The sequence below is a fragment of the Cynoglossus semilaevis genome, chromosome 12 (genome assembly GCF_000523025.1).
Source record: "Cynoglossus semilaevis isolate Cse_v1.0 chromosome 12, Cse_v1.0, whole genome shotgun sequence".
Classification (NCBI taxonomy): domain Eukaryota; kingdom Metazoa; phylum Chordata; class Actinopteri; order Pleuronectiformes; family Cynoglossidae; genus Cynoglossus; species Cynoglossus semilaevis.
The window spans coordinates 10,414,552-10,439,571 of NC_024318.1; the positions used below are offsets into that span (position 1 = coordinate 10,414,552).

The 25,020-nt window shown below is 37.7% G+C and overlaps 2 protein-coding genes and 1 long non-coding RNA gene across 3 annotated transcripts in view; all 3 read left to right on the plus strand.

Annotated features, from left to right (window-relative positions):
• The window catches only part of hcrtr2 (hypocretin (orexin) receptor 2), a 13,481-nt gene extending 2,328 nt beyond the window's left edge, over nt 1–11,153 (plus strand). Inside the window, exons 2-7 of the mRNA XM_008322099.3 lie at nt 2,714–2,892; nt 6,448–6,691; nt 9,616–9,731; nt 9,836–10,056; nt 10,137–10,258; nt 10,940–11,153. Of these exons, the coding sequence (XP_008320321.1) occupies nt 2,714–2,892; nt 6,448–6,691; nt 9,616–9,731; nt 9,836–10,056; nt 10,137–10,258; nt 10,940–11,109 (1,052 nt within the window). The 3' untranslated portion in view covers nt 11,110–11,153. The remainder of the gene's footprint in view (nt 1–2,713; nt 2,893–6,447; nt 6,692–9,615; nt 9,732–9,835; nt 10,057–10,136; nt 10,259–10,939) is intronic.
• A 3,161-nt stretch (nt 11,154–14,314) lies between these two features.
• Nucleotides 14,315–18,638, plus strand: gfral (GDNF family receptor alpha like). The gene is made up of 8 exons (XM_025060956.1): nt 14,315–14,587; nt 15,153–15,278; nt 15,695–15,853; nt 15,995–16,054; nt 16,849–17,164; nt 17,749–18,121; nt 18,238–18,335; nt 18,578–18,638. Exons 1-8 carry the CDS (start codon nt 14,548–14,550, stop codon nt 18,636–18,638), a joined length of 1,233 nt encoding a protein of 410 aa, XP_024916724.1. The 5' UTR covers nt 14,315–14,547.
• Nucleotides 18,639–20,344: 1,706 nt separating this feature from the next.
• Nucleotides 20,345–24,368, plus strand: LOC112487889 (uncharacterized). The gene is made up of 8 exons (XR_003051398.1): nt 20,345–20,575; nt 20,671–20,749; nt 20,877–20,904; nt 21,318–22,938; nt 23,012–23,163; nt 23,270–23,370; nt 23,447–23,539; nt 23,614–24,368. It is a non-coding gene; the product is annotated as an uncharacterized LOC112487889 (long non-coding RNA).
• The last annotated feature ends 652 nt before the right edge of the window (nt 24,369–25,020 follow it).

Sequence of the window (25,020 nt, forward strand, 5' to 3'; positions counted from 1 at the left end):
GCATTTGCTTTCACCAGCAAGGTCACATTTTAGACAACAGTGATGTGATGGTGTCATAATTGTCCCCTTTAGATGACAGTCAATATACCTAGCGTTTAAATATCAGCTCCTTGTGCTTCAAAGCCACAAATCATGGAACAAAGAAGAGACAATTTGCTTCCGGTGGGTTTTTATGACCATATTTGGATACAGCCTTTGACGATGACTTCATTATGAATATACCAGATAATGACATTGTCTGAGGAGGAAAAACATGACAACTAAATATGCAAATGTTTTCCGGGTCATTACCAACATTGTCTTCAGCTTTGGTGACACTCTGGGTTTTCTGTCCAATGTTGCCTTTAGATGTGTTAAAATCAGTAAAATTTGTTGAAATAATAAATACAGGTAAACATCCATCCACATCCATCGTTAGTTCAACCCTCCTGTGACGGTTTTTTTAAATGTGTCTAATTCCTTTCTAAGCATTTGACAAATATTCTTGAAAATAAAAGCAGAAACAAAAGAAAGCTAGATGTCTGAAGTCATGGAAACTGAGAGCTACCACAAGGTCTGCGAGTGACAAAGTACCTATGTATAGTATGTGAGTTCTGACTTACAGCGGAAATCAATTCATGTTGAGCCATAGGAACAGAATTCCGAGAAGCCGAGAACCCGCCCTTATACATTCCGTACCGATATCCAGTCCAAACTGGAGCGCGTGCGTGTGTGAGTGTCTATGTCTAACATGACATTTACACTGAACCTCAACAAACCTCAGCACATGAACTGACATGAAATATAGAAGTGGGAGGAGAAGCTGTATGAACATGACATCTGTGTGAATAACAGTCAACCTGGATCACCATCTGTTTTAGGCCATTTTCACAAATATATGTATATACATATACACATATATATATGTACGTATGCATATATTCATATGTACATTTGAGAGGTAATTCTTGTGTGTCTTGAAGTGATGATTCAGCAGGTTTTGATGTTGTCTGCAAAGTAATGTTTTGAGACAAGTGCACACAAGAAAAACGTTGTTCTTTCAGTATTTTTGATTTGTTTTTGAGTTTGACATTTAGAGTTTACTGTGAGATGTGCTTTTATGTTAGTTGAACAATAAAAAAATAGTTGTGCTCAATTTTAGACATTAAAATAAGTTTTACTGCAAAACCTTTTATTTTTTAACTTCAATTTCCGTCTGACCGTCTCTACCAACACAGGCTCCGTGTTATTATTTTGTTTACCTTCTCCATTATGAAACTTCTTTTACAGAAGTGACAAACCTGTGTCTGTGCATTTCCACTACTCTAGTCTAAACAGAGCTGGAACCAGCGGGGTTCCCATTGGAGAATTCCTTCTTTGTGGAATTCAGAGGATGTCTTTCACACCAGGGCACAACCTGTTTCTTTGTGTCCGCTACAAACTGAAATCAAGGTCCTTTAAAGCAAAAAAAAAAAAAAAAAAACATGTTCACTGGTTTCCATTCAGGTTTGGTAACACATCGATAAAACGATTGGAGACACTCGGGTCTTAACAGCTTGCATTTCTTTTAAAACATTTTCAAGACTTTTGAAATTGCTACGTCCATCTTAGAACTTTGTGACTCACCCGCGTGCATTTCTGGTGCAGCGCCCACTCAATAACAAAACAAGCTTTTTTCCAATTACAACAGGGATTAAATGTCACTTGGATTGTGAGGGTGATTGATCTCACTGCATCTGGGGAGCGAGTGCACCGTCTCCACATGTACTGTAGAGGGAGTGATACTTTACAGACTGTTGTCCACTAGACCTCCTGGGAACCACAGTTATTTTTTTTCACTTAGTCTTTCATATATATAATACCTAACTGTTCCATGTAAAGGTTGAGGGAACGGATTTCACCTTCTGAGCAAATGTCACATCACACGTTAGCATTTATTTCCGTTGCCCACCTGTGTGTGTGTGTGTGTGCATTTGTGTTAGAAAATGTAAGTTTAAAAGACACTCCCTTCATTAATGACTTTGGTGAATAAATTACTTACTGACCTAATAATAAATTAATTACTTAAAATTGCCTTCTGTTCATTAACATTTGCTCTCATTTTTGTTTTGTTTTTTACTTTTTTTTATATTGAAGCATTTATAATGACCAAAAGGTCAAAGGTCCAAAGTATTGTACTGCAGTATCTGCTGTAAACCTGGTGTAGAAAAGCTTCGACAAACACTACAAACTACAATCTATTTTGAACGTTAAATGTTACCTTATATAAATCGAGACTTTCAGGTGTCAGTTTTTTTCAGTCACAGGAATTACAATGGTCTATTTCTGAAGCGCTGGTTCTACACTATGCTACACTAGCCACAATTCAGCCACAATTCAGTGAACGTGAACGTGAGATGCTCCTTCACGTCTTATGTCACTACTTCATGTGCAGGTGTAGATGAGAGGGTTACAAAACATTGCACATTTTTTAAGCATTCACCATTTTCCACATTTCAGATTCCGATAACAGACTCATCACAAAGGCTGCAGAGAACCAGGCACAGCGCTCATAAAGGGCAGCACAAAAACAAGCTGCCGGGGGGAATCGTTCAGAAACTTAAGTGTAGAAACAGATTTTTCTTTTTTTCCCAGAAGAAGAAAGCTTGTAATTTCCGACTGCTGTAATGTAAGGAAATGTAGGATCTTGTGAAGTACGTTGATGATGTCTCTAATGTGACTCCTTTATGTCCAGTTTGTTTTGCAGTGTGGAAGAACCGTCACATGCGCACAGTGACAAATTATTTCATAGTGAATCTGTCCTTTGCTGACGTCCTGGTCACCATCATCTGCCTGCCTGCTAGTCTGGTCGTGGACATTACCGAGACCTGGTTCTTTGGAAAGACTCTGTGCAAAGTGGTGCCTTATCTCCAGGTAACAGCTCATCACTGACAGCATGTACAGATGTTTCCCAAATCCAGATTTCCTCTCCAACTTGTGAAAGGTTAATGTATACGGGACCAGAACCCTGTTTCTGTAATTCACATTTATATTCCTTTCTTCAATGATAGGCATGCCGTGAACAACCCTGTTAAGGCAGCTTATATAACACCTTGGGGAACTGTACGCTGTATTTTCTTTTAGGTTCTGAATGTGAACTGATGTTCATCACTATCCTGAAAATCCTTGATTCTCTGCTCAGTGAACCACACACACACGTAACGTATAACTATGGTGTAAACACGTCAGTGTGAAAATACGTATGTTATAAAGAAATGCACTCCTCTGAGTGTGTGTGTGTTACAGTTTTGTAGTGATTTTCTCAGATGTTGAAAATCTGGTTAATAAACATCCATCTCACTCATTAAAATAATTTTTTATAACTTTAATTGCGATGTCCCTTTCCCACTGCTACTTGTACGCAGCAGCGTCTTTATTGCTATGGGTGGTTGTTTTCACAGAATTAATTTAAATAAATAAAACTAAGTCAGACTGATGAGTAAAAGACAACAAACAGATGGAAATCCACTACAGTAGTTCACTTTTGTTGATGGTACACACTGCACTGTATGTAGCTCTTCCCCCTGCTCTGCAGGAGGCACTGTTGTGTGCAGTGCGTGTGACGGCAACACATTATTTGTTTAAGATAAATTGAATTCCATGACTCATGCAGAAGTTTGGCCACCAGAAAGAAAAAAAGAGTTTTGTTTTGGAACTCGCCCAGCGGCTCCTCACACCACGACAGGTCCAGGTGCCGCCCCTTAACTTGACCTTTATGCCCTGAGCTGCGGGGCTGTTCTCTTTGAACAGCACGTTCAACAAAAGCCGTCCCCTTTTTTTTAAACACAAAGTTAAAAAGTGCATCTTTAAGTTATCCCTCTGTTGTCCTCTCATGGGCAAAAGGTCAGAAACAACAGACAAAGACTGGAGGCTGAAATCAGTCAAGAAAACATACCATAATACGTTTGAATTTGTGCTTTAATCTTTCATTACATTCATTCAATTCACACTCTGCACTTGAGAATCTAACATCGTGTAACGTCGTATCATTGGTATATTATGTTGTCAAATAAAGAGTTGCGGTAGTTTACAGATCGGATGAGAACTCCACTTCCTGCTTATTGATAATCAAGGCTTTACTGTGACATTTGCCTGTGATGGATTTATACTAGAGAAGCTCCCGCACTGCAGCTCCCTGAATACAGACAGAGCAGAGAATGGAGCACAAACACAAACCTGCTCTGCTTAAAAGTTTGAATCATTCTGCAGCTGTTAACTGATTTCATTCCACCTTTGTAAACTACTAACACCTTCTCTGCTTCCTTAAAATGAATTTATTTCATTTTGGGGTTTTTTCTGTTACCCAGTCAACACATGCGTTCACCTCAACAGCCCAAAGGTTAGCCACTGTTATATATATCAATCGCTGTCAAAAAGCCTAGAGTGTCAGTAAAATGACAGATTTGGTTTGAAAACATAAATATAGAACTGAGCCCCAGTCTGAGTTATGGAGTGGTTCATACAACAGGGCTGTAGAATGATTAATTACAGCAGTAACAAAGATGGATTGATGGTAAATAAAACCTGGGCCTTGACTTCATGGAGGCATCTACCTAAACAATCATGAGGGGGAAAAAATGCTAGATTCATACGTAAAGAAGCATCTTATACTGTATGTTAGTGGCAGTAGATTTAGTCACATAAGCGCTGTGGTTTCTAAAAAATACTGGAGACCTGCACATCAACACTCTGCTGAAAAGAAAAGAAAAGAGCTGTCAATCTGCCATTGATTTTCTTTGGGCAGTTGCAGTAGCTGGTTGGCTCAGGGGAAGGTGACACAGATTGGGAAACTGTGGGCCAGGGTTCAGTACCCAGACCAGGTGCAGGGAAAGATGTGAGGGCATGGAACAAATAACATTCAGGGCAGTTTGTGTTAAGAAAGAGGCCTGGAAGGTCGCAGATTCAAATCCACCAGCCACCAGGTTCCACTGAGATGCACTGAGCATGGCACCATCCCCACACAGGGGCTCCCTGGGGCTCAGCTTGAGCTGCCCCCTGCTGACTAAGGCGATGGGTTAAAGGGCTAATTTAGTTGTGTGCCATGTCACAATGACAATAAATCCCCTTCACTGCCCCTTTTCTACATACAGGGGGATTACCTTCCCCTCCCCCACAACTTCCTCACCCCTACTTAGTCCTTTTAAATGAAGGACATCGTTCAGCAAACACACACCGTGGGGCTGCTTAACCTGGACATTCTAAAGCAGTGGAGTCATGTGTTTATTTCCCTGAGGAAAAGACATGAAGCATGTGTTGGTGTGAGGAACCACATTTGAAATGTTGGCGGTGAGGTTGAAAAGCAAGAAAGCAAGAGAAAAAAAGGAAGAAAGAAAGAAACAAAGAAAGGAGAACAGGTGTAAATGTATGGAACAGTATGATTTATAAATCGAGCTAATGCTAATCAGCTTTGTGATTCCTTGATGAAAATGAGACACAGACAGTTGACCTGGGTCAAGGTGACATGGCGGAGGAGGTTGTTGCCTTCCTCACCGTGATGTTATGCACTCAGACTAGGTCGTACCCAGGACTTGGCGGTGCTTGTAGATCACAGAGGATTTGCCATTAGAACCACTATCACCGTCATACGCCGGACTAACTCAATCTGTGCTTGACCTCCTCCACGGCTCAGCCTTGCACCGTGAGCTCCATTTGAATGTGGTGAACACGCGTGCACTCAGACACAAGATGAGTAATTATGTTTTGATAACACATTTCCATTCACAGTGTCTGCCCAGATATGTCTTTCAGAGACAGGTTTTTACCTTTTTTTACTCTTGACTTTAATTAAAGCTGCTAAAAAAACATCACATCTGAAAAGAAAAAGGGAAAAAAAGCTGATGGTGCTGTGTGTTCAAAAAGATGGTTTAATTTAAATGTATATATATTGCTGCTGTCAAAGCATTAAGCCATGTGTGCTCCTGTTTAAACAGAGATTTTATAGTGGGCTCTCCCTTGCCTGGAGGGGGTGCTATAAACACGTTACAACAAGCAAAAAAAGATAATGAACAATTATTTCACCCACAGTTACAAATACACAATTTGAGGTATTGCTTTAATCTACAGTAGCAGAATAGACTGTGTTGCCTAACTGTTACTATAGAACCATTTATTTTACTTGGTTTTATACCTTACCACGTATTGTGTCCTGCTTTCATACAAAAAACAACAATCTGGACTTTACTGTAGACTGATCCAAATTTTACAAAGGAAGTGTTATTTACACCTCTTCATTGTGTGGAAAAATACCACCTTTTTTCTATCTATAACACTAAGCTTAGCTAAGTTAAGTTTCTGGTACTTCTGTATTCAATCGCCGTTTCCTTCACTGTTGTACACCTTTCTGCATAATGACTTGGAGTTTATGTAAATACTAAGATTTTTGGTCACTTTTTGTCTTTGTCTTTCTTTATTTTTCCACTCTCTCCACAGACAATCTCAGTCTCCGTGTCAGTGCTGACACTGAGCTGCATCGCCCAGGATCGCTGGTATGCGATCTGCCACCCACTGATGTTCAAGAGCACGGCCAAGAGAGCGCGCCGGAGTATCGTTTTCATCTGGCTGGTGTCATGCGTCATCATGATTCCACAGGCTGTGGTGATGGAGTGCAGCAGTTTACTGCCTGAACTTACAAACAAGACTCGTCTGTTCACAGTGTGCGATGAGCACTGGGGAGGTTGGTGTTCATATACTGTATATATATACATATATATAACTGTCATTTAGCTGCACAAATTAAATTTAAAGGCTGAACCTTTGGTCGTATTTGTTGAGCTTCTCAGGAGAGATGTAACGCTTCAGTGAGCATTGATCGTTCAGTTGTTCATTCAGTGTGCAAAACTTTTTAGCCCCAAAAATGTGGGAACATTGATCTAAAGTTCCAGGGAAAGCCCTGAGACACTTCTTTCTGTAGGCTGCACTTATGGTGCAGTGTATTGATCTCTGCCTTAAGAAACATGTGGTGTGGGCTGCAGGAGGTTAAATCCCCCTGGAGTCCAGACAATGGTGGTAATGATGAAGGATGGAGGACCAGATGAAATGTGAAGACTGAGTATTGACCAGAGCAGAGCCTGGGCAGCAGCAGCAGCAGCAGCAGCAGCAGCAGCAGCAGCATGAATGTGCTTTATAAAGCCGGTTCTAATTCCTTCCGTTCTCCATCAGTTACAGCTCCTACCTGTTGCTGCCTGCATTTCAACAGTAGTTCACCGTTCTCACAATCCAGTAGAACAATAGATCTGATCATGTTAGTGTTATATGGATATATAAAAGACAGGGAACATGAATGCCACCTCATGTTGCATTCATGTAAAATAACTACACTGCCAGAACACCGTCACTGGATATCAATAATAATGTAATTTGGCCCTTTAGGTCTGGGTTTTTTTTGCGTTAATCAAACACTAATTTTACCCTCCAATGAAATTATGTGACCCTCAGGTCATTTGAGTTTGAGACCCCACCTCTAAAGGGCCAAACACATCAAAGCATTATACTGTTTCCTGAATAACTCACAAATGTAATATTTAAATCCTACAAAACAGTTAGACAGAAGTCTTCTCATAGCTCTGACTGCAATGACACTTAACTCAAAACCTTAAAAAAAAGACATTCCTCAACGTGAACCTGGTTATTTTTAGCTCTTTTTTTCCAATTTAAACAGTTTTATCTAAAGAGCCAGACACTTAAGATCTTCTCCATCTGCCATGTCAAAAAGCTTAGAGACGGTCCACAGCTCAATGAGACCCCATAATTACACGGTCACATTGATTCGGCGAAATCACAGCCACTCATCTGCAGAAAGCCTCTGTGTACACAGGAGCACCGTGTGATTCTAAATAGTCTTCATCACCTTTGCATTGATTTTAATGATTCTTATGAGCAAAGTGCACATTGTTCCTAGTGGCAACAGTCTAACCACAGAGTGTCACAATTGATAATGGTCCGCCAGTTGGTGTTTGCTGGAGTCGATACAGACACAAGGTTAAAAATAAGGCGGAGAAAAAATATATATATATATATATATATACGCAGTACAGGGGCTGAAAAATTTCACTTTACGGCAGTGGTTACTAGGCAACAGGTGTTGAGGGTGCATTGCGTGAGCGCAACTGCTACAATATGAGAAAAAAAATCTCACTTCATTTTCTAATTTTTTTGCCTAGTACGATTGTCTATTGTAGAAACAGATCCAATTGAAAGTAAATTAGACCATAAAGCAGTGTAGGTCCAGACACTCACAGGCCAACCTGCAGCCTGGCTCCTAATCAGATGTCCTGCTCTTGGTTACAGTGAGTGTTTGCTGGAGTTGACATTTTTTACATGTGCAGATAAATCAATTATTTGTTTTCCCAGTATTCAATTTTAAAAGTTAGGATAGATGCAAAAAGCATTTCTTTTTCTTCTTCCAATTAACCAGATAATTGGCAGCATAGAAGCTGCCTCGTTAAGTAGGGGTGAAAAAAACCCTCTGGGTATTAAAAAGAAACGCTGCTTCACAACTGCTGTGTCTTTTGCTATAATTCATGACAGTGTTGTGACAGTAATAAAGTAACGTCTTTTTGAACAAAAGAAAATCTACAGCTAATTGTTTGGTACAATTATTTATCTGATTTTGTTTTGTGATGTACAACATAATTTGCTGGGAAAAAATAAATATGAAGGAATGTGTCTGCTTATTAGTCGGTGCACAGCAAATTCTGACCAGGCATCATTTGGGGGAAAGCCTTAGTTAGAAAATGAGCTTTGCTTTTTACAAACTTCACCTTGTGTGTTGAATATTTTCAACCCCAGACCTAATGTGTTCAGTGCAGGTGTTTAAATACTAATTGAACCCTCTGCAGTTTTCCCAGTAATAAAATACAAATGAAGATTAACAGTGTGGTTAAATGAGCTCAGCTGTTTGATTTGTCCAGGTTGATAGAAACATTTGTGCCTCATTTTACAGCCCTGTGTTTTCTGCAGTATATTCATTTGTTTCACTTTTCACTTCAAACTTTTATCAGCCCGTACCACCTGGGAAAGTATTCCCCTTTCCGAGTACTGTCACCATGACTGATATTAAAATGGAGCAGCAGTGCTCAGCTACAGTAAACACGGAGTAGAAAAACAGAATTTATTTCTAATCTTAGCCTCTTTTATGAGGCCAAGGCCACACTGTGCACTCAGAAATATCAACAAGTGGCACTTAAAGTCAACTCTGAAGAGAGCACCTGCAGAAAAGTCCCATATTCCCCCTGTGTGCCATTAGATGGAGCCCAAGTAGCATTAGTGTAATGTGGACCATATTTTGAGAATCACTGTTGTGTTTATTTATTTATTTATTTTTATTATTTGTTAGAATACTGTATGCTTCTGTACAGCTTAGACACATCGTCATAGTCATCCCTATAAATGTTCTAGGACAGGGTGGTCAAACACATTTCCATGATTTTTACTAATTTACTTTATTCAAAGAGAATGAAGTCATATCCATTTACTTTCTTTACAAATATTGTTCATTGCTGTGTAATAAAAAAAAAAAACAAAAAAACCCGGGTCTTGAGTTTGACACATATGTTCTAGGATGTCAATATAAAAATTCTGTATTTTTTGATTCAACAGCTGAGGTCTACCCAAAGGTTTACCACACCTGCTTCTTCATTGTCACCTACTTCGCTCCACTTTGTCTCATGGTCCTGGCGTACATCCAGATCTGTCACAAGCTTTGGTGTCAGCAGGTGTGATTTCTTTTTTTCCAACTTCCTGTTTAATGTATTGTTAACCTTTATGAACGACGCAGTGTTAAAAACATCTGATCTTCATGTGCACGTTTCACCAACAGATTCCTGGAAGCTCTTCAGTGATGCAGAGGAAGTGGAAGTCCTTCCAGTGCTCGGGTCCGACGTTGGGCTCAGGGGAGTCCGTCAGAGTCAGAACCAGCACCGTTTGTGCTGAGATCAAGCAAGTCAGAGCCAGGCGTAAAACTGCTCGAATGCTGATGGTGGTGCTCTTTGTGTTTGCTCTGTGTTACCTGCCTATCAGCGTTCTCAATGTCATGAAAAGGTAAATGTCTTTGGTTCCGTTCCTGGACATACTGTAATTCGTTTTTATTTCACTTTACCATTATTCTGTTTCACACCCAGAGTCTTTGGGACGTTCAAGAACACAAACGACAGAGAAACAGTGTACGCCTGGTTCACGTTCTCACACTGGCTGATTTATGCCAACAGTGCAGCAAATCCCATTATCTACAACTTTCTCAGTGGTGAGTTTGTTAAGTCAGTTGGATAATTGTTACCTGTTCCTATTTAATAATAATAATAATAATAATAATAATAATAATAATAATAATAATAATAATAATAATAATAATAATAATAATAATAATAATAATAATAATAATAATAATAACAACAACAATAATAATAATAATGTATTATGATCTATCTTTTCTTTTCTTGTTAATAAAAAAATCAATTAAAAAATTTAATAAAACAAATTTGAGCCTATTGGTACAAAATATTTCGTGCACTTGCCATAAAAATAACATTTTCTTGATTTGAATTAAATGAGTCAATCAATGCCCTCTAGTGGACAACTTTGCAACAACAATTCGACTATAAAATATAAATGCGGGCGATTTTTTAATCAAATGTTTCGTGTATTAACAATCGTACATTCAACTCGTGTTTAAAATTCATAGAATGAAGATAAAAACATTATTTATTACTGAATATATAAAATATTACTGCATAAAATGTGAAATACAGTACTAAAAAACTAAAATATAACTTTTTGGACAAATGTTCATGACAATGCTGTTTTTGAAAAAAAAAGGTGACATTTACATGTGCAAAACAGCTGCTAATAAATACTTGGAAGTATTTATTAGCAACTTAAACTGATTTTTAAACTGATTATTATTATTATCATTTTATTTGCTCAGGAAAATTCCGTGGGGAGTTCAAAGCAGCATTTTCTTGCTGTTGTCTTCGCCGAAGCCATAATCAAACCCAGAGGATAAGGACCAGAACCAGCACGGACAGTCGAAAATCACTGTCCACCCAAGTGAACAACATAGACAGCGTTTCAGGCATTTCAGACCAAATAGTCTAGTTTTATAATGTGACTAAAATCTTACTTGAAGGTTCAAATAGCACTTTTTTTGAAAGGAGAAAACCGTCTTAATTGGTTTTAAAATGGGAGAAAAGGTTGTATATATATATATATATAAAATATAGTGATATCATAGGAATGTTTTCCACATCAAAAGACTTAATTTAAGAATTTAAGAATGTAATTTGTACATTTATTTTTATTTCAGTAATTTCCACAGTTAAGTGGAGATCGTTGTTGCACGTGATTGTTTCTCAGAAGTATCAGAAGTTTTGTGAGTATAACTTTATACCATATACAGATTAGTGTATTAGTTCAGAGTCAGTATTACTTGCTATGAGTTGAACAGGGAGCAGGTGCTAAAGAAAATGATTTTCCCATTAACCAAATGCCAGTCTTCAGATTTGGGTGTTAATTTTCATGCATGAATGAATATGTGCATTTCAGATGGTTAGGTCTCCGCCTCAAGACCACAAACATGCAACATTTCTCAGAAAATCCTCAGAATTTATTCCCTTTTCTTCTGTTTCAGCTTTACATTGTGAGAGAAAAAAAACAACCTCCATTTTTGTTTTCTTATTCCTTTAGCTGAGCCCAAGGTCTGGACTCTGTGTGATGGGCGATCTGTGTTGTTCAAATGAAAGTCCAAGCCTCCTGAGCCCCTCTGTCTGAGACCACTGAATAAATACGCTTTTGTCCTTGAATATATTCATTCTATCAGGACAGTAAAAATACAGAGAGTGAAAACCCCAACTGTCGGTTGTTGATGAATATTAATGAGTCTGTCTGAAGAGTTTATAGTAAACACATGATAACAAAGGATGCAGTCTACACATGACAGCTATCCACCTGATGTTTTTCTTTTGGAAGAAGCAAAGCTAATTTATTTTTCAAATAAATTAGCTCTGTTCTGTTTAAACTGAGAGCCCTTCAATCCCCCCTCAGTGTGTGGGTAACCGTTCAATTTCCAGTTTCCCACTTTTCTTTACAAAAATATCAAACTCTGTTTTGTTTTTTTTAAACACCAATATAACAACGTCTTCATTCAACTGTAATCTTCTGTCACAAGCTTTCATCACTTTATGCATCTTGCCTTTCATAAAACAATTTCATCTTCGCCGTGCCTGCGACAACCACTGTCCAACAGCGACTACATAAAACCAATCTAACGCGGCACAAATATGGGACATAACAGCAGCAGTTAACATTACTGCAGCTGTGGTTCTGTGATTGTAAAGTATACTTTTTAAATAGTAAACGGACAAAACAAAATGGAACAGCCTCTGTAATATGGGCCACAGGTCAGCAGAAGAAAGAAAAACTATTAAAGAAAACAATAGTTCATCAGACAGCCATGATCCTGTGCAGTACGGTGGCGACCATTGTCTCTGAATGAAGCAAGTGCTGCCGGCTTCTTCAGCTACATCTACAATCAAATCAAAATGCTACAAGAGCAGTTGAACTGTCTGCGGAAAAAAAAGGTTTTATAGAAATTGTTACTAAACTTTTTTTTTCAAATTGTGGATGAGGTAGGATTTTATGGTCTACATACAGTACCTGGTGCAATCACTCATCTGTTTACAATAGGACGGCGTGTGTGTGTGTCTGGTGCCGTACTACACACTGTTAGTGCATTAAACCTGCACTTAGTTTTAAGACGAATGAATGAATAAGTTAAACTAAAAATCCAAGGATGAGTTCTGTTTATAATCTAGATAAACAGTAATTCCACCAGCATTCAATATAATTTATTTAATATAAAAATATATAATAATTATCTGCATTCAAAGGTTTACAATGTTGACCTTAACATCATTTACTTTTTTTCTAATAAGAGTAAGTAAATGTCAAGGTGAATAAATGTACTACATGTTTACTATCATCAGGGTACGGCTACATTCAGTACTTTTACATGTTTACTATCAACATCAGGGTACGGCTACATTCAGTACTTGGATTAAGTACTTTCAGTATTTGGACTCACTTGGGTCTTGAATGTGTCATTTTTTTCTTACTGATGTAAATATTGCACATAAAGAAAAACTATCAAAGAGAAAAAACACGTGAATAAGAAGTAATTCATCCTTCTGCGATAAAAGTAGTTTTATTCTAAGCTACTCTGTGTTTGTACTACTTTTGTGTAGCCATTCAACCTACATGAAGTACTGCTTTTATTTGGTGGTTATTTCTAATGTATTGTGTTAAATGTAAAGGTGTTTTAGACTTGTTTTATATTGACGTGCACTTTATGGCATTCCTCCCTCTGTGTTTTTTCGATGTAATGTTTTTTCCACCGTGCGCTGGCGTTCACTGCTGCTCTTGTTTCTGCTTGAAGCATAATTGAATTAAACTGACTTGGACATTATTCCCTATCAGAGACAATTAGTGTTGACTGACATCCATCACACGATTTTGACATAATGTAATCAACATGTTACTCATGCATACGCATTTATTTGAGCATTTTAATCTTACACAATATTAATTGAGCTATAATTAATTGGATTAGACGACATGTTCTGCAGAATGCTGCTCTGCCTGTCGACCCCATAACAATTAAGTTGACACTTACAATATGTGAGGAGTATTGTGACTGGATGGATAAAGTGGAATGCAGAACGCTAGCATACACTTTGAGTTCTAAAATATATATATTTATGTATATATGTATATATCAGTATATGATTTATAATATAGAGAGAGTATATATAAATATATATATACAGTATATATGTATATATATATATAATCAGAATTCACAGTAGTAAAATGAACCTAACATTTCACAAATATATACAGTATATATGTATATATATATATTCAGAATTCACAGTAGTAAAATTAACCTAACATTTCACATATAAATATATATACAAATATATACAGTATATATTTGTTTATATAGTATATATACAGTATATATGTATATATAAAGTGTGTGTGTGTATATATATAGATATATATATACATATATATACTAAGATTTAAGGTCAAGCTCATAATCCAATGCAAACACACACACACGCATAAAATGAAACATGAGCGAATGCAAACACACACACGCATAAAATGAAACATGAGTTGACACAGAGCAGCTTACACGTCCTAATTCAAAGCTGTGATTTCATATGATAGGTGGACGCCTCCATAGATGAATTTCATTTATTCATCTTTTCAAACACACAGAGTAAAAGCGCACCGACATTGTTGATCTTCTTAGGTGTGTTCTCTCTGTGACGTCCACACACCTGACTTCATTACATCGTCCTCATCTGTCCCGTGTCATATCCTAATGATGGGCGGTGGGTGGTGGGAATCCCAGCTCACATGCACGGACACTGCTGCAGAGAGTGACACTGAGACAGACAGGCAGAGATCAGATCAGCTCAGTGATCAGCCAGGCTTCAGACTCCACTGACAGCTGACAACAACTGCAGCATGATGACTCTGACACAGCTGCAGGCTGCAGCCATCCTTGGTGAGTTGTTTTTTTTGTTTCTTGTGTGTTTGTTTGTAAACTTATAGCACATCTGTGTAGTTGGTCAAGGACATCCATGCAAATTCAAATATTCAAATACAGTCAACTTTGCAGTACAAGTTGACTGTATTTCACTTCCTCCTCCACTTTTTACCTCTTATGAGGGTTTCTAGAGCAGTTTATTTGTAATTTATATTTTAAAACTGTGAAAAGTTAATTGTGTTTTGTGAATTCAGGGCTTTACAAAATAAAATAAAATAAAATAAAATTTAAAACAATTGTTTTCTTTTTTAAAAAACTACATCACCAAGTTTCATTCAAAATCTTTAAATATTTAAATTTTTTTAAAAAACATATTACTTCATTTTATAATTAAATAATTTATTATTAGGACTATGTTTTATTTAATATGCTGTAGTTTTTTGAACAGGTGAATTTGATTTCAACTCCATTTATCCAATATCATCTCATCACATTCTATCTTTATTTTTATCTTCTCTTCTCTTCTCTCTCGTCATTTTTTATGTATTCTCAGTTGTAAAGCCACTCCTCTGCTGCCTTTCAGGGATCGTCCTTCCTCTAATGTCCGGCCTCAGCCTTCCAAACTCTGAGTGTTCGACTGCCGTTCACAACTTCATCTCTAATCTATGCAAGAATGAAGAAGCAAGACTTAATCACGAGAGGCCAAACGGTAACAATGACACACGTCCGTGGAACTTGTTCTTCCTCGGGGTATGAAAACATCCATATACAGGGGAAATGATTGCATGTGGACGGGAAGCTTGCACCATGGAGCTGTGTAATCGAATTGCACCTGTTGGAGCACAGCTCAAATGTGATAAGAGAGGCTGTAGCTTGGAGCGAGTTGTGTGTGTCCCGGGAGATAATGATAATAAAGAGGCTCACACCTACCTCCTAGACGTCTCCTCTTACATTTGATTCTACTGTTGTGATATTTGATCTGTTTTCATCCACACATGCAACTCAGTTTTAGAAAACAGTTCCAGTAAGTACCGTACAGGGTACACCTGTCGCACAAACACAGCCTTGCTCGCCTGTGGAAAACCCTGCTTTTCTGCCTTCCTCTTCTGTCTGTGTCATTGTTAGGAGAAGAATGCCAAATAAAAGGCTCAGGGCTCTGTAACCTGACCGTCCAGACCGTACTGGACCAATATCCTACCCTGCAGAGGTGTGTGTGTGCTGGGCAGGAGGAGGAGCTGTGTGAGTCTATACAAGCCTTGGCCACACAATGCCTCAGAAGAACAGGTGCAGCTGTGTTTGTCATTTGCATTAGTGACTTAGAACGAGAACAGTGTGTTTGTGGACTTTATAAAAATGCTGCAGACTGACCTTTATTAACACACACCATTAACATTAATGTAATTTGCTTTTTTGTTTTTTGTACAGGAACCCGGAAGAAGAGGAGAACAGTCATGGACTGGAGTTCCAGCAGTTTAATAAGCTATGGTATTCAAGTATTAACAAAACCCACACGTCCAAAAGTTGGTATAGAAATTAAAAATGCAGAAAAGTCGATATTCTTTGGGTGGAAATAAATTAAAAAATTGAGCATTAAATCAACAAAATTAATCTGTTTACAGTTTTAGTTATATTCTATAATTATAAATATAATTAGTTCTATTTTATTCAAATGAAGAAATTCAACAAGTGATCGATGCGAGAAGATTTAAGGAAACAACAGTTACTCACATTATATATCAATGATTTTATTATTTGTGGAAGGCCAGTCTTGGCAGTTAGAATACAGAATATATGTGTATGAAATTCCATTTATTTTCTAATGACATCTCTGTACAATTAATGGCAGTTTCGTCAGATTTATCAGGAGCTTGTCACTGCTCCTTTTCTAGAGTTATTTTCATCCAAGTCTAAAAGTGTATAATTATTTTAGTCCTAAATCCATGGCAATCTCTATAGCAACACCCAAGGACAGTGGACACGCAGAAATCCTTTGTATCCAGGGTTGAAAATGCCTAATTTTTTCAGGGCTGAACACACTTCAGCACAGAAGGAGGGCGCTATCCCATCAGTGCTTGCAAAAATATCATGCCCCTGTGGTATGCTCCTTTTCTGTCTGAGCTTGATTGTTTTTTTAAATTTACCAGTTAGATTGCTGTAATGCACATTACTTACTGTATCTGAATGTTTATCTGTGAGTGAAATCATTCCTTTTGTCTTCCATATTGAGGTGAAGTTAATTCTATTTATTGACTTTTCCTTGACTTTGACTTTTTTAATAGAATATATCGGATCTGGGTCCTGCTTTGACCGGATGAGAGTTTGCCTCAGTGATGCTGTTTGCAACAAGTACCTGGCATCAGTTCTGCAGGCGTGTGGGGCAGAGGCTTGCGATGGTGACAACTGTCAACAAGTGTCTGGAGACTTCCGTGGCAGCATGCCGCAGAACGTCGCGGAGATGCTGCTCATGTGTGAATGTGAGGCGACAGACCAGAGCTGCCTGCAGATGAAAAAGGCTTTGCACAGTGGGACGTGTGGCGGAGAGACGCTGATCTGCCAGGAAACAGTTCAACGGTGTCTAACAGACACTAACTGCAGGTCTATTATAGTAATACTTACCCTTTTTTAAAAATAACAAAATATACTTTCAGCAGTAGCACAAACAGTAGGAATTTGTCCTCGTAGTTATTCAATAATATCTTTGCTATAGAATTTTAATATTATTACCATCTGGGATGAATGAAGTAGGACTGAATCGCAAAGAATTCACACTCCAATGTAGTTCTAATGTAGAAATGTTGCATTTAGATTTTTTGAATTATTTCCACCTAGATATTTGAAAAGTCAGACATCCCTTTACAAAATCTGCCAGGAAATTTGGCACATGTGCATATATCTTTAAAATAAATAAAATCTAAAATTGATATTTTGATATATTTGATATATTTGTTTCCAAACAAACTATGTTTTTTGTGTTTCACAGTCAAACGTAATCTTGTTGCTAAAGTTTAACAGAATTTACCATTTTGAATAATTAACACGTAGGTGAGCTATAACTTCCACAGAGAGCTAATGAGAGTGTGCGTCTCCTCTCACCCATGCCACTCTCTGGTCTACAATTTTAAATGATTGAAATGACAAACGCTGACTCCGTGTGACACATGTCTCCTCCTGCTCAACAGGAGCTTGTTAAAAAAGTTCCAAGCCAAATGCTGGAGTTTTGAATATTTGGACTGTGGTGACGGTGACTTCGTTGGCAGTGATTGTCTCACCAGCATGGACCCAGCTCACATTTTAGGTGCTGACCCTGAATGTAAACAAGCTTTCACAGCTACTCTAGGCAGTGTTCTTCATGCTCCCTGTTCATGCAAAGGCATGCAGGGTAAAGAACAGCAAACCTGCCACAGGATTCATGATGTATTCCATAACAGGTCACTCTTCCGTGAGTTGGTTTGGATTTACTTTTTTTTTTTTTTAAACAACGGCCAAATGTTAATTTGTATTTCTCTTCTTATTCCTCATCGTAGTTCCATCTCGGAAAAGCCAGAGAGGTTTGTTTGAGTCTCAAGAAAGAGAAGACGCTGAACAAAGTCAAACGTGGTCACAGGGTAATATTTAATACAGAATGTTTACTCTGCATAGTCGTGATATATAATGATTTTAATATCAAGTATTTTGTCTTTACAGATTATATCCTGTATGCTTTTGCGGTTGCGCTCTTTGTCGGAACTCTTATCTTATTACCACTGGCTGTTGTCATTAACATATGGTAAGAATTTCAGGGGAAAAAAATCCATAAATTGGAAATACTAGTTGTTCCTGAACTTTTTGGACACAGTACCAGAGGTACAATACACTGTATGACAAAGTAGTACAACTTTAAATATTTCTTTTTACACACACAAAGCAAAACAGAACATATAACAGCTGAATTTATGCCTCCATGTCACGCTGGGGGTACTGAAGTACCATCTGGGGTACTTTTAATATTATTTTATTTTGTCCTTACAGGGTATTAAGAAAAAGAGATGGAAGAAAATTTCAGCCTCCACACAAGAGTGTCATTTTCTGATTCATTTGGTAGATGTATGTGTGTCATTAAAATACCCATTGTTCTATTTAAATATAATTTGTCTAGATAATTAGAATTTATCAGATTATTTTAATTATGTAGCATATGCTACACAGTGCAGTGCCTTTATTTAGACATGAAGTAAGTATTGTCAGATATGTGTCTTGTTGTCAGAGTTCACCACATCTTTGTACTGTACCAGAGGATGTTGTACTGTGTAATAATGTCATTTATATTTTAGAGAATTAGACCAAGAAAAAATGTAATATGTCATTTTCATTTTTTTCTCCCTCTTCTGAACCAACCACTACTCCCTCATGTTATTTTACTTGTCAGTCCTGTTACATCATTTCCTTCACTTCACATCTGAGAGGTTGAGATTTGCTTCATCTTATTGTTTGTCTTTGACTGGTGATTTATTGATGCTCCATGCTCCTGCTGTAACTCACAATAAAACTTTCATCTACATATTGTAGTGTTTGATCACGATACTCTCTGTCTTTGTGTCAAGTTGTGCCTTCAAACCACAGGGGAATTAAAAAGTCCTTGTTGCTGTGCCTTCAAACCTTACCCACAGGGGAATTAAAAAGTCCTTGTTGGAGAATGCCTATCATCCTGGAAAATATATTGCTTTTTCAGCAGAGTTTGCCAGCGCTGTCCACAGACCAGGTCTGGTCTTCTGATTAGAGTCTCAGCAAAGTATCTATCTTCCTGAGCCGACAGTTCCTGGGATGAAAGAGGTGGAGCAGGTGTGTAGGTGCTTGGAGCTGCAATTTTTTACTTTCAAGTTGATGCAGATATGAACAGAAGATCAGAAGCAGAGAGGTTCCCTATTTTCACAAGTTTCCCATTTTGGTTCCATCACTTTCTTTGGACTTTTCATTTGACATGACATCAATATTAACTGTTATTAACAGTTGATGGGGTAGTGTAACCAAAAACACACAAAAATTCACTATTGTAAATTTCACTATGAAAATAGCAGTATGATGTGAATGAGCAGCTCTTGTGCCAACAAGTCAACTTTATTTATTTTAATTTTATTTATTTTTAGCAGTTTTATTTGTATAGCACATTTCATATACACTGTACCTTGGTGTTGCTCACCTTTCTGAGCCAACAAATCCCACCAAAACCACCACCAAACAAAGATGTCACAAAAGCTATATGAAAAGAAATATAATGGTTTTTCAGGGTGAATAAAATGACATGAAACAGCAACATTTAAAAAAATAAATAAATAACGATCTGCTGCCGCCTAGTGGAATATAATTTCATTGTTCTCCCCGAGAGCAATTAAATGTTTAATTTTTTTGCTGATAACATTTTATTTAGTGAATAAATAATATCTTTTAGAACAAATGTAACAAATTATTTATTAATTTAAAGAACACATCACATTAATGGCTTATGAGAAAGTTTTACAACCGTAACCGTTTGTGATGAACCCAAGACTGTTGATGGAAACAGTGATGGTTTGCATTTTCTTTTCTTTTTTCTTATTGAATAAGTTATATAGATACGTTTATTTTTGTCGTTTTTTGTTCTTTTTTTCGCTTTAAGTAAAAATGTTCAAAGTTCTCAATTTATTTAGTTTATATTTTAAAAGTGCATTGTTGCACAGTCCACAGTTTATTCAAGATCTGTACTTTATAAATGTTGTTTACAAAGCATTACACGCTTTTCTTTTGACTAATTGTTTTCTTGATCAGCCCTTTACTAAAGACATAGGAACAAAATAAAATAACAAGCCACTGCTGCGGTAGCCTCGCCCACATGAGTCTGACCAATCACGCTGTTCTGCGGTGTAGTAACGTCACAAAGCTTGACGTCAGACGCTGGAATGGTTCGCCACGTGCTATAAAACACCGCAGGTGAATGGAGTTATCTCTTAATGACGACTCGTCCTTGTCCGGATGAACGGCCGAGATTGACAGGTAAGTGGCTTGTGGCGTTGTAACTCGTTGTTTTATGTCAGGCCAAACAGCCTAGATTTTACTTGTTTTAAACTTGTAATGTTTGTAATGAACAGATACGTCGACATTTTTGCGCACGGAGACTAGAATGAAGTTGTCGAGCGTCGAAGTACAGAACTGGAACCGAAAGACAAGGTGAGTAGTCTGCGGAGTCAAACTCGGCTTTTCTCTTTTATAGGAAATTAATTATTTTCGACAAATGTTGCTCTCAGACCGAAACGTCAGTATGTAACGTAAGTCGTCTGTGGCTTATTTTTCTCAGATTGATCGTCCTGAAGATCTTCAACATAGTAGGGAACGTCATTTATTTTTATTCTGTGCGGCCGCCGTGTCGCTGGTTTGTCCTGTCAGGCCGCCGTGCCTTGCTTGCTTGTCTGAGTTTGAATTTGTAAAACATAGCAACATAGCAGGGGTGGGGGTGCTCTCTGTAAACCTGGATGTCAAAAGGCTGACTTCCAGTACTAGTTTTCAGCGCCTACCTGTCATTAACTCTCTCTCAGGATCATTTGTAGCTTTTTAATAACTTTATAAAAAGTTTTGAATAATAAGTTATAAATATCAGCAATTTTGATATCACGTTTGCGTTCGTTTGCCTCAATTTTGGACGTTTTCCACCTTTTGGATGTCCCGTTTGCGGTCCTCTTGCGTCGTTTGGATGTCCCATTTGCGGCCCTCTTCCACCATTTTGTTGTCCTGTTTGCAGCCCTCCACCATTTTGATGGTCCGTTTGCGGTCCTCTTCCACCTTTTTGGATCTTCTGATTCTACACTGTTTTGGAAGTTGCAGTTGCTGCCAAAAAAGACTACCTGGATTCCAGCTACATCTGCTGTACTAATGTATGGATGTCCAGTACTGGAAAATGTGTAACCCTGCCTTTGTACACTTTTGTAAATGTATATTCTTTGTACATTTCTCTTTGTAACTGTATATTCTCTGTACATTTTTGTAAGTGTATATTTTGTACATTTCTCTTTTTGTAACTGTATATTCTCTATACCTTTTTGTTGCTGTATATTCATGTTCATTTTTTGTATTTGTACATTTTGTTAATGTAGCTTGATCTGTGTATGGTTAACTATTTTGCTTTTGTTGATGTATATTTGTGTGATTTTTGACTGTTATGTGACAGGTTTGTATGCCACACCTTTCACTGACTGTTGTTGGTCTGTTTGCACTTGTGCACCCCTGGTCTTGTTTACCTTCAATGTGGTCGTCTTTATCTGCATGTTGCATGTTTCCGTGGTGTTCAGTTGGTCAGATGCTCTGATTGCCTTGTTGGAATGTTACTCTGGTTGTTACTCTACTACAGGGCTCTAATTTTCCACCTGTGGATCAGAGTACAAGTTGAGGGCTTGGGCCATTTTGGTGAGAAGTCAACAGTGCAAATATTTAAATGTTTGACTTGACAGTTGTTTGATCTAAATTACTATTCAGCTCATAGAATATTTTATTTATTTTTGTGGAATTTCTATATAAACGTTAAACTCGTTTCAGTCCAATATCTGCTATTTATGATGTTTGGTCTTAAGTTGTCATTAATGTCATTAAACAGTTTAGACAGATCTGGCTTGTCTCCCTCTGCCAAGTTCATTTCCTACTAAAGACTTGTTTGCCCTTCTGAGGCATTTAGATGGCGTTTTGGGAGGCCTCCCGGCACAGGAATACTTTCCTCTGCAAAATTATTCGTTTTACTGGATACATGCAGGGCTAAGTTGTCAAATTTATAAATAGGCTAAGTAAGTTGGTAGGCATAAGGTTAGATTGCGCGCTTATGCTCTTTACTAGAAAATGTACTTGGCAACGAGACAACCAAAGACCTGGTAAAGATTAAGTCAATGTATACAACGTCTGAAAAATGTATTGACAACTTCTGTGGGCTGAATAGTAGAAGAATGTGACTGATTTGGACTTTTGGTATTAAGGCTAATAGCTGCTATATTTACCATTTGTTGAAATGCAGTTAAATCTGAGTAGTTTTTTTTTTTTTTTTGGTTGTTTTTTTTTACCCTGTATGCAGATTTAGGAGCAAACTTTCCTCCCTTGTTACTACTCCAACATTTAGCCCTTTGGTGTGTCACTGGTGTTAAATCTGGTTGTGTTCCATGATCAGTGTTGGTTGGTGGTGGAGGTGTCACATGAGCTGTTAATAACTGTATGTGTGTAAGATCTGTCAGTTACACAGGTAAGACTCCTTGGCATTTCCTGCTCCAGAGGTGTTGGTGTCGGATCCACATAAGCCCTGCAAATCTGGTGTCCTGGACTGTAGAGTGAAGGTGGACCAACTCCTTAGTGACAAGATCTGCTCTGCCACAGGATGTCTTCAGGTTTGTTCTTCACATTGACCATAGCTGAATCTGTTCACATTAATCTGCTGACTGAGCTGATCTGTGTCTCTAGGATTCTGTTGACCAAGTATGGAAGAGTTAGAGCCTGGATAAAGTTGTTTAACCCAGAATGGGAGCCCTCACTGTCATTGGAGAGGGTTTCTGCTGCAGGGTTCATCTCAACTGTCTGTTCACACAACAGACTGAAGTTGAAGTTGGCTAAATGTGAGCAAATTCTCAATTTAATTTTTTTTCAGAGCCCCCCCCCCCCCCCCTCCCTTAACATGTGCCTATTCTGTTCTCTGTTTTTCCCCCCTCATCCTATTGGCAGACATTGGCTGGACTTTATCAAGCACCACTGAAGAACAGGATCACAAATGTGGAGCTAAAAAGGAGACTCACCATGAAGAACACCATTTAAAGAAGACTCAGGTTTGTCTTTTTTTTCTTTCTTTTTTTTTTTTGTACATTTGTTTATGATTGCTTACTATCATCTTGGTTCTAATAGACCCGAGACTACAGAACTTGGAAAAGCAGCATCCAGGTCAAGTCAGGACTGCAGCCAAGATGAGCCAGACTCCTCCTTACTGGGTGGCTTGGGGTTTGTACTCAATTATTGTTCCTGTTATGCTCTGTTTGTTGTGTAGGAAACTTACTTGACTCGTTCATGTTTAGGTCTTGGCCCCCTAAGGACACAGGCTCGCTACAGCTAACAGGAGAATCCATTCTAATCTCTGCTCGGATGTATATGGATTTTTATTTTTTTGTTTTTATGGTTAGCTGTTGAAATCGTCATGACATTTCACCAATGACCTAAGAATTTGGTTGTCGGTCACTGATTTATACGACACGCTTGATCCAAGATTTACGCTAGCTTTGCTTTAGTCAGTCAGAGTTCAAAGAGCTGGATTTCCTTCACTTTACACTTACCCTACACCACTGTGCATCCTCTCCACTCCTTCTTCTTCTTCTTGGTGCTTAAAGAACTCCAGTCTTGAATTCTTACTGAGTGCTTGTACCGTGGAGGCTGTTTCTAAAATCAGACCTGGATCCCTCTGATTTTGTGACCTGGTTCACCCATTGTGCAACACCATCCTCCAAAAATGCTACAGTAGTCAGTGTGAAGACCTAGTGATCAAGCGTTTGTAGTTTATCAGTGACCTTTGACCAAATTAAGGACTAAATGAGATGCCATGGTGATTTAATGGTTGGCTTATTTTATCTATTTTTGGCTGCTTTCTTTCATTTATTTTGTGTCAAGACCCCCATTACTTTTAGTTACACTTTCATTTAATATTTCAAAATAAACAATATTGTACTTGACATTCTTGCACTGTTTTCTTTCACCCTTCCTCTATAACTGAAGTCCAAGGAATTAAAAAAAAAGTTTAAGTTGTAATGAGTTGTAGTTCAAACTATTTCCACCCTGTTATAACATTTAAGTAGTGATTTTAAATAACTGATCATTTATTTAATACAAAGTAATACTTGTGTATTTATAATACATTTAAGAAAATATAAAAATATATATCTAAAAATGTAGTTCCCATGCTGCTGAAAGTTTAATTTTGTCTGACAAGAGCCTTCTTAGATGCATCTCTGACCTGATTATGATGTTAACTTTTACCATGACCTTACTTCACTTATGGGTTTTATCATATTTGCTGTGGCAGCCTGAGGGAAGTGTGCGTGGCCTCTTTTATCTCTGTGCTTTTTTTTTTAGTTCTTTTGACTTATTCCTGTTGAAAAGTTACTTTGGCAGTTTTTCTTTTGATATACTGATGACGATAGTGTGATGCTCCAGTGAAGTTGTGCTTTTAGTTCCTGGATGGATAATCTCCATGACTTTTTTTTTTCTTCAAACATCAAAGGCAGTTTTCACATAAGGTTTTTCAGAAATCAAAGTGAATAAGTGAAACTCTCCGCATGGATGGCTTCAAATTTGATTCACAGCTTTTTAGTGACTAAGATGTATTTCATATCAGCATATCTGGAGGTATATTTTATTCATATCCTTGATGTTTGCTTTATTCTGATCTCTATATTTATTACAGCTCTCTGCGAATGCCAAGTTTCATTCTT